This window comes from Panthera onca, chromosome B3 (genome assembly GCF_046562875.1).
Source record: "Panthera onca isolate mPanOnc1 chromosome B3, mPanOnc1 haplotype 2, whole genome shotgun sequence".
NCBI classification, from domain to species: domain Eukaryota; kingdom Metazoa; phylum Chordata; class Mammalia; order Carnivora; family Felidae; genus Panthera; species Panthera onca.
Window position 1 is genome coordinate 67222223 of NC_138344.1, and position 12233 is coordinate 67234455.

Genomic DNA, 12233 nt, shown 5'->3' on the forward strand with positions numbered 1-12233 from the left:
GAAAAGAATGGTAACTCCAGAAATCTTAGAATGAGTTTCCAAAGTGAGAAAATAATTAGTAGTGTCCAGAAAAATTAGGGTTGACAGGATTGAAAGTAAGTCACTGAATTAAGCTAGATGATTACTGGTGATCTTTTCCCCAAAAGCTGTTAATCCTCAAGAAAATGAAGTCATACTATCCAAACCTCCTTCATATCCAATGAAAGGAACCTCTTACCTTCTAGTTCTCTGCTACTATTGCTGCCACGTGCAATGCACAGAAAATAAAAACCATCGAATTCTTGTTTAGACATCACTCATTGTATGTTCAGCTTTACCTAAATAGCTCCTTATTCATTTGTTGTTTTAGTATTTCATTGGTTTTCACAGTCCATTTGCCCTCTTGAAAAAAAGAATGTGATTTCTTTAAGGTGGGATAAATATGAATAAATATGGTGAGTTTTCCTTCTTCTTTTTTTTAGGTGTCCCCATTGCCTGACAACTACAGAACATCTAATTATATACATAATTCTTAAAAAGCATTTTTGGACATTGCTTACTAAACTGACATTTATGGAAAAAATTACGTAGTATTTTCTCAATTACTATATCCAGCTCTTTCTTTACATTTTTTTATTCTAATAGAAACATTGATTAGTTGGGGAAATGTGAAAGCCTTGTTCATTCTTATTGGCAATTTCTTCAGGATTCACTTTCTATGACTTTTGTTACCATGTCCTGTCCATGACCTCTGTCTGATGTGTGCCCTTTTTCCCCTTTATTTCATCTTCAACTCTCATTTCTGTAACATTTCTTTGCTTTCATCACGCTGGTTTATTTTCCCCTTTCTCTCTTCCCTGCTCTCATCTCCTCCAATTATATAATGATGCAGAGCATTTGAAAATCAGGATGAAAAGGCAATCACTTTATTTAGCCAATCAAGTTTATTCTACTGGATGTCTCCAACATGATTTGTCATTTTTGTTTTGATACAGTATTCATTTTATCAACATTATTGGACAATCAGGAAGAATATCATTAACTCTTACTGGTTATTTTGTAACATTAAAAAACACAATATTTATATCCAAAAGGAAAAAGTCTCTTCAACAAATGGTGTTGGGAAAACTGGACAGCAACTTTCAAAGGAATTAAACTGGACCACTTTCTTACACCATACACGAAAATAAATTCAAAACAGATTAAAGACCTAAATGTGAGACCTGAAACCATAAAAATCCTAGACAAGAAAGCACAGGCAGTAACCTCTTTGACATCGGCTCTAGCAACTTCTTTCTAGATATATCTCCTGAGGCAAGGGAATCAAAAGCAAAAATAAACTACTGGACTTCATCAAAATAAAAAGCTTCTACACAGCAAAGGAAACAACGAACAAAACTAAAAGACAAACTACAGAATGGGAGAAGATATTTGCAGATGACATATGTGATAAAAGGTTAGTATCCAAAATATATAAAGAACTTACAAAACTCAACACCCCGGAAATGAATAATCTAAGTAGAAAATGGGCTGAAGACATGAATAAACATTTTTTCCAAAGAAGGCATACAGATAGCCAACAGACACATGAAAAAATGCTCAACATCACTCATCGTCAGGGAAATACAGATCAAAACCACAATGAGATACCACCTCATACTTATCAGAATGACTAAAATTAGCACAAGAAACATCAGGTGTTGGGAAGGATGCAGAGAAAGGGGAACCCGCTTAAACTGTTGATGGGAATGCAAACTGGCATGGCCACTCTGGAAAACACTATGGAGGTTCCTTAAAAACTTAAAGATAGCACCACCCTATGCCTCTACCCTATGATCCAGCTTGCACTACTAGGCATTTACCCAAAGAATACAAAAATACTAATTCAAAGGGATATATGCACCCTAGTGTTTATAGCAGCATTATCTATAATAGCCAAATTATTAACGTAATTTTTTGGTATTATCTTTGCTGACATTAGACGAGTTTACTTTGAACAGACTTAATTTTTTACAACAGTTTTTGGTTCACAGCAAAATTGAATATCTGGAACAGAGTTCCCACTCATGCGCAGCCTTTCCCACTATCAACATCAGGCATCAGAGTGGTACATTTGTTACAGTCAGTGTAACAATGTAACTCACACTGACACATCATTATCACCCAAAGTATATACTTTATATTATGGTTTACTCTTAATGATGTACATTCTATGGATTGGAACAAATGTATAGTGACATGTATCCACTATTATAGTATCATACAAAATAGTGTCACTGCCCCAGAAATCCTCAGTGCTCTGCCTGTTCATCCTTGCTTTCCCTTTAACCCCTGGTAACTACTAATCTTGTCACTGTCTCTATAGTTTTATCTTTTCCAGAATGTCACATAGTTGTAGTCATACAATATGTAGTCTTTTCAGTTTGGCTTTTTTCACCTAGGAATATGCATTTAAGCTTCCTCCATGTCTTTTCATTAGTTTTTAAGTGCTGAGTAACAGTCCGTTGTCTGGATGTACCACAGTTTACTTATCATTCAATTCACCTACCAAAGGACATCTTTGTTGCTTCTGAATTTTGGCAATTATGAGTAAATCTGCTGTAAATGTCTATGTGCCAGTTTTTGTTCTCAACTCCCTTGGGTAAATACCAAGGAGTGTGATTGCTGGATCATATGGTTAAGGCTGTGTTTAGTTTTTATAAGAAACTACCAAACTGTCATCGAGTGTGGCTACATCATTTTATATTCCCACCAGCAATGAATGAGAATTCTTGTTGCTCAGCATCCTCATCAGCATTTAGTGTTATCAATATTTTGGACTTTTGCCATTCTAATAGATGTGTGGTGTTATCACATTGTTTTAGTCACCAGCTTTACTCCTGAACTCACCCAAGTAGTAGAGAAGGGGATTCTAGAGGGAAAACGAAGTATGATTTCCAAAAGGAAGGTAAATAAATGCTAGAGGGCAAAAATATAGATACTTTCTCACATGTTTTATCAAAATCACATTGCTATTACAAATTCAGAGTAAATTAATTAAACCTCCACCCCAAATAATAGATCTAGAAGGTAGTACCTTGAATACCACTCTGAAAATCTATATCCGTTCCCTAAATTCTTTTAATTTCCATTCACTCTATAACATTTGCAATCTAGCTTGACCTCAGTTACTTTGATGAAGTGCTCTTGGTCTTTTCTCAATCTTCATAATCTTTAATTAATCCTGTTCCTTGATAATATTGGCCACCACCTCCTTGAAAAATTCCCCTCTAATGGTTACATGTCCCTGTACCATTCTGACTTGTACTCGCTCAAGATTTCTTCTGTTTCCTTCAGTAGTTTCTCTGTTTCTTACCTTCAACAAGTATATACTCCCCAGTTCCTTTTATGGCTACATTTTTTTAATTTTTTCATATTTTCTGTCTCTGGGATTTCATCTTCTCCCACAGTCTACTTTTCAGCTTTATGCAGATGATTCTCAAGTCACTCTTTTTCTGATCTTTCTGCTGATAACTACTCTTTCTCCTTAACTCTAGATCCTTATTTCTGACTGGCTGCTGGATGTGACTCTATTCAGTATTTGTCAAGTTCGTTGTGTACAAACCTTGAACTCATTGTCCTCTCCAAATGTACTTTCTCCTTATTTTTATTATTTAACACAACTGTTTCCCCCCTAATAACTCAGGAAAAGAATACTGGCATCATTTCTTACAGCTCTCTCTCTTTTAGCATGACATTAAGTTGGTTATCTAGTTCTTTACATGCTAGTCTAATTTATCTTTTACACCATTCCATCTCCATGCCCATCTCTCTAGTGAAAGTAGTATCTTGCCTAAACTCTTGGAGAACATAAAGCTTCCTTAAGTGGACTCCTTGCTTTCATTATCCCCAAATTCTGTCCCACTGCCATCTTGATTTTTTCTTCCTAGATTTTGTTTCTGTGCAGAAAAATGTGTAATACAGCTACATTTTTTTCTAAGTAAAAAAGATATTTAGCCACGAATTGAAGACTGTCCAACATGTTAACCATAACGTCCTTTCTCAGTCTTGCTCTCGGGATCCCCTACGTGTATCCTTTACTCCAGTAGTATGGAGTCATTAGATGGATACTCTCTTACTGTGCCTTATGCTTCTCTCCTCTCTTGCCTTTGCTTTTTCTATCTTATTTGTCTTCCTTTCTTCTTCACTTTCTTTAACTGTTTATATCCTACCCATGATATTCCTGGCAGATTGAGCTTGAGCTCAAACATTCATGGCCCCACCTGATGAACTGTCTGTCCTAACACTTCGTTTCTTCCTTTCTTGTGACAAATAATCAGCTATATCTTATAATGTTTAAGCACTTGTTATTAACACTAGGTCATAAATTTCTTGAGGACTATTCCCTTTTTATCTTTATACTCTCTGTAACAACTATTAGTTCTGGAATAAGATCTTTGAATTTATAATTGTTATTTTCTTCATTTTTTCTTCTTACAGAATTTTATAGACATGTGCTTCCTTTTCCTGTTGCATACCATTTAATGAAAGTCAATTTCTTGTTTATTTTTCTTTTATCTTGTTGTTAGAGAAAAAATGCTCCAAACAGACTAGAATATAAAAATACAACCTTTAGACAGATTGTCAGTGTAAAATTTAAATTATCACTAAGATTTTCACTTTACATATGATGACCCTTAAACTTCTCTATCAAATAATTAATCTATTTAAATTTTATCTTTAAGTTAAAATTGTGAAGTTATTTATGTGAATATAAAACTTATATCAACTAAACAGGGGATCTTAAACAAAATAACTGAATAATGGAAAGCTCCAGGTTAAAAAAATGGGGAAATATATTAAAATTTCTTTGGGGCCCAGGCTTTATTGCTTATGGCAAACTTGATGCTAAAATGTACCATACATCACTACAGTGGCAGCCTTGAGAAAATGAAAAATACAAAGCTTTACATAAATCAGCCAAAAGATCATATTAAAATGCATAACCTTTAACAGAAGAATCAAGACTTTTACTTTTCACCATTACAAGCTTTTTCTTCCTTATATAGTTGTTTTAGATTTTCCAAACAGCTTTATGGGAAATAATATTTCAAATTAATTGTTGGCAAAGCCACTGCATATTTAAAGAAACAGGTTCACAGAAAGTTAGCCCCAGTTTTATTAATGGACTCTACTATTACTTAGTACTTAATTTTGATTTTTGAAATAATCTCATGGGACAATTATATATTTTACATAATTGTAAAGGCCCACATTCGTGGAAGTTATAACTTTTAAATATACCATAGTCTCATAGTCCATTCTTGGCTCTTTCACTTTATTTTGCTTTATTTCAAACTATCATCAAATATCTTGAAAAACTTTATAACATTAAGCTATCTCCTTTTATTTTTTGCTTCGATCTAACAAATACCTATGGACACCTACTCTGTTTAAAAAATCTCTTAGGCCCCTATGGAATTCACTATAAATAAGGACAGATTACAGAGTAATTTTAATTCTAACTTCAAAATGAAGTTATTCTGGGAATCATGATTACCGTGACAGATTTCTAGTCCATCTAGAGTGATGTGTAGGATTTGATCCTGTTTTTCTGAAAAATATTGGTGGAGGCAAGGAGCTTATGTATTTATTTATATTTGAATAAGGAGAATAGGGATGGGCATATAATAACCAGAGTGATGATATTGGTTTCTTTGGGGGAAAGGGGCATGAAGAGAGAAAATAGAAAAGCTTAATACTTACATATCTGTAATTGGTGACATCTTATAATGAGCATATACTTGTACATTTTAAGTATTTGATTAAGAAAATTAACTTCAAGGGGCAGGGTGGAGATGGTGTAGTGAGTTTTAGTGCTAAATAAATATTTAAATGTGATTCTGCAACATTATTTAGTAGTCTAAGTAGAAAGAGACATATTAGTGCCCTTTAAAACTTTCCATAGAACTCAAGTGAAAATGGTACCCACAATGTGGGTTGAAATCTAGTTGATCCTATGCTAAAGTCTACTTAGATATTGTCGGGGAAAAGTATATGTATAAAAGAGACTGAAAGCATTCAGATGGAAGGCCTCTTGAGTTTGTTATGCATGAAAATTTGCTCTCACCACTCATAGCAACGTGTATAAACTGGAAGATCCTATCCATAGAGGTATGCTGCCACTGTTCTATGCCACCTCAAAAATATTTCCTTACAGAAGGGACAAAAGAAGGAAGATAAATGATGATTTTTATTCACCAACATTTGGTTCAGTACAGCTTTCCTACCCCATCTTTCCTACCTCCGCATCTTTGTCCTCAAGCTAAAGAGGAGGAAAATGATTTGGTAAGGGGAAACAAGGCATTTCAGAAGCTTTAAAACCTAATTCTATAAACTTCAATGACATAACTTGAGATTCAGAGAGATTTTGGCTTTGGATACCAGTAAGTCACTATTGCTACAAAAGGTCATTGGAGCAGAGTAATCAAGCATCAGATTCACTCAAATTTAGAGAACTACTTGACTCATTTCTGTCCCAAATGCATGAATTTCAATACTAGCAATAATATACCACTGTGTCGACAAGTCAAGAATCAAATTGGACAGCGGAAGAGTATTTTTCATTCCAAAATCCGTGGTGGACCTATCAGTTTGGGGGAAGGTAATATAAAATAACCAATCAATTTTCTTCTCTGCTTTTAAACTCTAGTTGACTATATATTATTTCCTAGTGTTTAGTTGTTATGCTCTCCTATGTGGCTTGTTGTTGTTGTTATTTTTAAAATAAAGTTTCTGATGTTTTTTATAAAGTTTCACTTTGTTGATTTCTTATAAAAGAGAAGTGGGGAAAGTATTAAAAGAAATAAAAGAAAAGTGGAATACTGTTCGTTTGTTTAACACATATTTATTGAGTGTTTACATCTATATACCTAGCACTGTTCATATAGTAGGGATGCAATAGTGAACTGAACACCCAAAAATCATTTCTTTCCTGAAGCTTTTATCCTATGGATAGCCTATGGATCCTATGGAGTGAGACAAATAAATATATAAACTAAAGAAAATGGTGGGAAAGTTGCCTCACTGCCCAAAGAAATGGGGATTCAATTTTATGGAATAAGCATAGTCTGAGAATCCTGGGCTTCCATGGTGATAGATTTAAACCCAGATTCAGAGTAATAAGACCAGAAGTTTTGGTCATATGGCAGAGAGTGGTGGTGAGCTATGACTGTTTGGGTTAAGGTCGGGAAGGGGAGAGGGTCTTGTGAAACATCTATAGGTATAGCCAAAGAGTGATTCAGTGAATTGGAAAATAGGTGAAAAGAAAATATTAAGAATGAAGCATGTAGAAAAACAAAGATAGAAAGCACACATTAGAGGTTAGGAGAAGTAGAAACAACGAAGTGGTCTAGAATACATATAACTGGTGTCAGAAAGAAAGGAGAGGGATAATGGGAAAGATTCAATATTTCAAAAGATAATGACTGAGAACTTTCCAAAGTTGATGAAACACACCAAGGTACAGATTCAAGAGGTCTTAATGAAACCCAAGCTGAATAAAATAGAATTCTATAGGCATATGCTGATGAAATTGCTGAAAACAAATGCAAAGAAATTAAAAACAGTTAAAGTGTCTTCAAAACAGGCTACTCTCAGACTATTAGAATAAAATCTAGCTTTTAAACAGAAAAAAAGGAGAAACCCAAACAATGGAATCATATCTTTTGTAATACTAGATGAAAATAACTGTCATCCTAGAATTCTGTACCCAGCAAAAATATTCTTTAGACATAAAAGCAAGGGCACTTCCAGGATGACAGTAATGGCATTTGTCAAAATTCATTGATGGTACATTTATGGTTTGTCCACTTCACTGCAATTTGTTTCCTCAAGGAATAGGCAAATATAATTCCAGATAATAACATTCATGTTAAGGTCTTAACATCCTTTAGCATCCTTTGGTGTGAACCTGCTAATAATAAATTTTCTTAGTTTTTCTTTGAAATTTTCTTAACTTCACTTTTGTTTTATCCCAACATTTTATTAAAGAAAATTTTAAACATTCAGAAAAGTTGAAGGAATGATAAAGACCTTCCCGGATAAACAAAAGCTGAGGGAGTCCATCAACTGCTAAACATGCCTGTCTTACAAGTATTGCTAAAGTGAGTTCTTTATGTTGAAAAGGAAAAAGAAATAAAAGGACACTAGACAGTAACACTAAAGCATATGAAAATGTAGAGCTTTCTGGCAAAGGTGAATATACGTACAGAAACCTGTACTACTATGATGGTGTCATGTAAACTACTTTTAATTCTGATATAGAATTTTACAAATAAAAATTTAAAAATAAGAATACAAAATATATGAAGATGTAATTTGTGACATTGGTAATATAAAATGGAAGAGGAAGAATGTAAAGGAGTAGAGTTTTTTATATGACTGATATTATTAGTTTGAATAGATTATTATAACAGTAAGATATCTGTTTCCTGTAATTCCCATAGTAACCACAAAGAAAATACCTATGGAAAATGCAGAAAAGAAAGTAAGAAAGCAACCAAAGCATGCCACTACAAAACAAACAAATAAACAAACAAAAAACAAACCTGCGAAACACACCAAGGACAGCTGCAAGAGAGGAATGACAAAATAATTACAGGACATGAAGAAAACAATGAACAAAATGACAGTAGTAAATTCTACTCTATCAGTAATTACTTTAAATGTAAATAAGTTAAACTCCTTCAATCAAAGACAGAGTGGCTGAACGGATAAAAAAAATAAGCTATACTATATGCTATCTATAGGAGACACATTTTAGACATAAAGACATACAAAAACTGGACATGAAAGGATAGAAAAAGATATTCCATGAAAATGGTAATCAAAACAGAGAAAGAGTTGCCATACATATATCAGATAAATAGACTTCAAGTCAAAAATTGTCACAAGAGACAAGGACATTATGATAAAAAAAAAAAAAAGTCAATTCGCAAGGAAGGTATAACAATAAATAAATATGCACCTAACAGCAGAGCACCCAAATATACAAAGCAAATATTGACACAATAATACTAAAGATTTTGATATTTCTTCTTCAATAATATATAGATCAACCAATTCAAAGATCAGTAAAGAAACAGAGGACTTGAACAATAGTATAAACTAATTGGACCTAATAGACATAAAAATAGCACTCCACCCAATAATAGCAGTATGTACATTCTTCTTAAGCACACAAGAAACATTCTACAGGATAGATCACTTGTGAGGCCACAAAACAAATCTTAACAAGTTTAAGATTTAAATCCTATCAAGTATCTTTTCCAATTACAATGAAATGAAGCTAGAAGTCAATAGCAAAAGGAAAATGGAAAATTTACAAAGCTACTAAAATTTAAAAATACATTCTTGGGGTGCCTGGGTGGCTCAGTTGGTTAAGCAGCCGACTTTGGCTCGGGTCATGATCTCTCCATCCGTGGGTTCGAGCCCCATATCAGACTCGGTGCTGCCACCTCAGAGCCTGGAGCCTGCTTTGGATTCTGTGTGTCCCTCTCTCTGCCCTTTCCCTGCTCGTACTCTGTCTCTCTCTCTCTCTCTCAAAAATAAATAAACATAAAAAAAAAAAAAATACGTTCTTGAACAATAGGTCAAAGAAAAAAGTTATAAGAAATTAGAAAATATCTTAAGGAAAAAAAATAACAGGGGCACCTGGGTGGCTAGTCTGTTGAGCATCCGACTCTTGATTTCAAGTCAGGTCATGATCCCAGGGTCATGGGATCAAGCCCACACTGAGCTCCATGCTGAGAGTGGAGCCTGCTTAAGATTCTCCCTCTGCCCCTCCCCACCACTCAGCACTATCTCTCTAAAAGAAAAAAAGAAAAAAAAATACCAAAACTTATAAGATACAGCAAAAGCAGCACCAAAAGGTAAATTTATAGCAGTGAACACATACATTAAAAACAAAAGCAAGGTGTGGGGGCAGGGCAGTGACTTCTGGGTGGCTCAGTCAGTTAAGCAACTAACTTTGGCTCAGATCAGGATCTCACAGTTTGTGGGTTCAAGCCTTGCATCAGTTTCCACGCTGACAGTGCAGAGCCTGCTTGGGATTCTCTCTCTATCACACTCTCGCTGTCCCTCCCCACTTGTGCTTTCTCTCTCTCTCAAAATAAATAAAATTCTTAAAAATTAAAAAAAAAAAAGCAAAGATCTCAGATCTACAATGTAACTTTACATTTCAGGGAACTAGAAAAAGAACACACTAAATAGAAAGCTAGCAGAGGAAAGGAAATAATAAAGATTAAAACAGGAATAAAAGAAAGAATAAACAATAGAAAAAAAATGAAACAGTTTTTTTTTAAATATCAACAAAATTGACAAACTTTAGCTAGACTAAGAAAAGTAGAAGACTCAACAAAAATAAAATACAATAGAGGAAACATTGCAATTGGTGTAACAGAAATAAACAGGATAAGAGACTACTACTATAACAATTATATGCCAACAAATTGGATAACCTACAAGAAATGGATAAAGCTCTAGAAATATACAACCTACCAAGACTAAATCATGAAGAATTTTAAATCTGAGAAGAACTGTTACTAGTAAGGAGATGAAATTAGTAATCAAAACTTCCCAACAAAGAAAAACCCAGAACCAGATGACTTCACTGAAAAATTCTGTGAAACTTTTAAAGAAGAATTAACAGGAATTCTTAAACTCTTCCAAGAAAGTGAAGAGGAGGGAATACTTTCAAACTCATTTTATGAAGTTGGTATTACCCTGATACCAAATCAGGCAAAGATAATACAAGAAAAGTATAGTCCAATATCCCTGATGAATGTTGACACAAAAATCCTCAACAAAATATAAGGAAACTAAACTCAACAATACATTAAAACTGTTATATACCAAGACCAAGTGAGATTTATTCATTTAATATGAAGATGGTTCAGGATATGAAAATCAAACAATATAATATATCACAGTAAAGGACAGTAACTACCTACCTTAATTGATAGAGCAAAAGCATTTGACACAATTCAACACACTTTCACGATGGAAACACTCAGCAAACTAAAATTATAAGGAAATTACCTCAACAGAATAAAAACCATAAATGAAAGTCCATAGCTATCGTTATTGTCAAAGGTAAAAAAACAAACTTTCCCTCTAAGATTAGGAAGAAGGCAAGGATTCCTTTCTCACCATTTCTATCCAACACAGTACTAAAAGCCCTAAACAGAACAATTAGATAAGAAAAAGAAATAAAAGGCATCCAAATCTAAAAGGAAGAAGTAAAATTTTCTCTGTTGGCAGATGCTATGTTCTTACATGTAGAAAACCTTAAGGAAGGATTTTGTTCAGAAAAAATTGTTAGAGGCGTGCCTGGGTGGCTTAGTTGGTTAAGCATCTGACTTCAGCTCAGGTCATGATCTTACGGTTTATGAGTTCAAGGCCCACGTCGGGGCCTGTGCTGATGGCTCAGAGCCTGAAGCCTGCTTTGGATTCTGTGTCTCCCTCTCTCTTTGCCTCTCTCTCTCTTTTTCTCTCTCTCTCTGTATACCTCTCTCTCAAAAATAAACAAATATTCAAAAAATTGTTAGAACTTAATAAGTGAATTCGGCAAAGTTGCAAGATACAAAACTAGTTGCAACGCACAAAGCCAGTTGCATTTCTATACACTAAAAACAATCTGTAAAGGAAATTAAGAAAATAGTCCTGCTCATAATTGCCTCAAAAATAATAAAATTCTTAGGAATAAACTTAGCCAAGAAGATGAATAGCTTATACAGTAAAAACCACAACAAAAAAATGCTGAAAAAAATTAAAGAAGACAAATAAACAGTAAGACGTTCCATGTTTGTAGGTTGGAAGACTTAGTATTGTCAAATTATCCATACTACCCAGAATAATCCAAAAATTTAATGCAATCCCTATCAAAATTCCAATTGCTTTTTTTAATTGTTATTTTGCAGAAATAGAAAAGACCAGCCTAAAATTCATATACATTCTCAAAGGACCCCAAATATCCCAGTAATCTTGAAAAAATAACAATGCTTTATACTTTCTAATTTTAAAAAATATTACAAAGTTACAGTAGTTAAAACAGTATGGTACCAACATAAAGAATAGAGAACCCAGAAATACACCCTCTTGTATATGGTCAAATGCCTTCAACAAGAGTACCAAGGCTACACAATAGGGAAAGAATGCCATTTTCAACAAATGGTGTTGAGAAAACTGGAAATCCATAAACAAGAGAACAAATT

General features: G+C 33.9%; 1 protein-coding gene across 1 annotated transcript in view; it reads left to right on the top strand.

Moving 5' to 3' along the window:
• The window catches only part of DPH6 (diphthamine biosynthesis 6), a 183722-nt gene extending 173554 nt beyond the window's left edge, over nt 1-10168 (top strand). The window contains exon 9 of the mRNA XM_060619006.3: nt 462-10168. Within this exon, the coding sequence (XP_060474989.2) occupies nt 462-515 (54 nt within the window). The 3' untranslated portion in view covers nt 516-10168. The remainder of the gene's footprint in view (nt 1-461) is intronic.
• Nucleotides 10169-12233: the final 2065 nt, after the last annotated feature.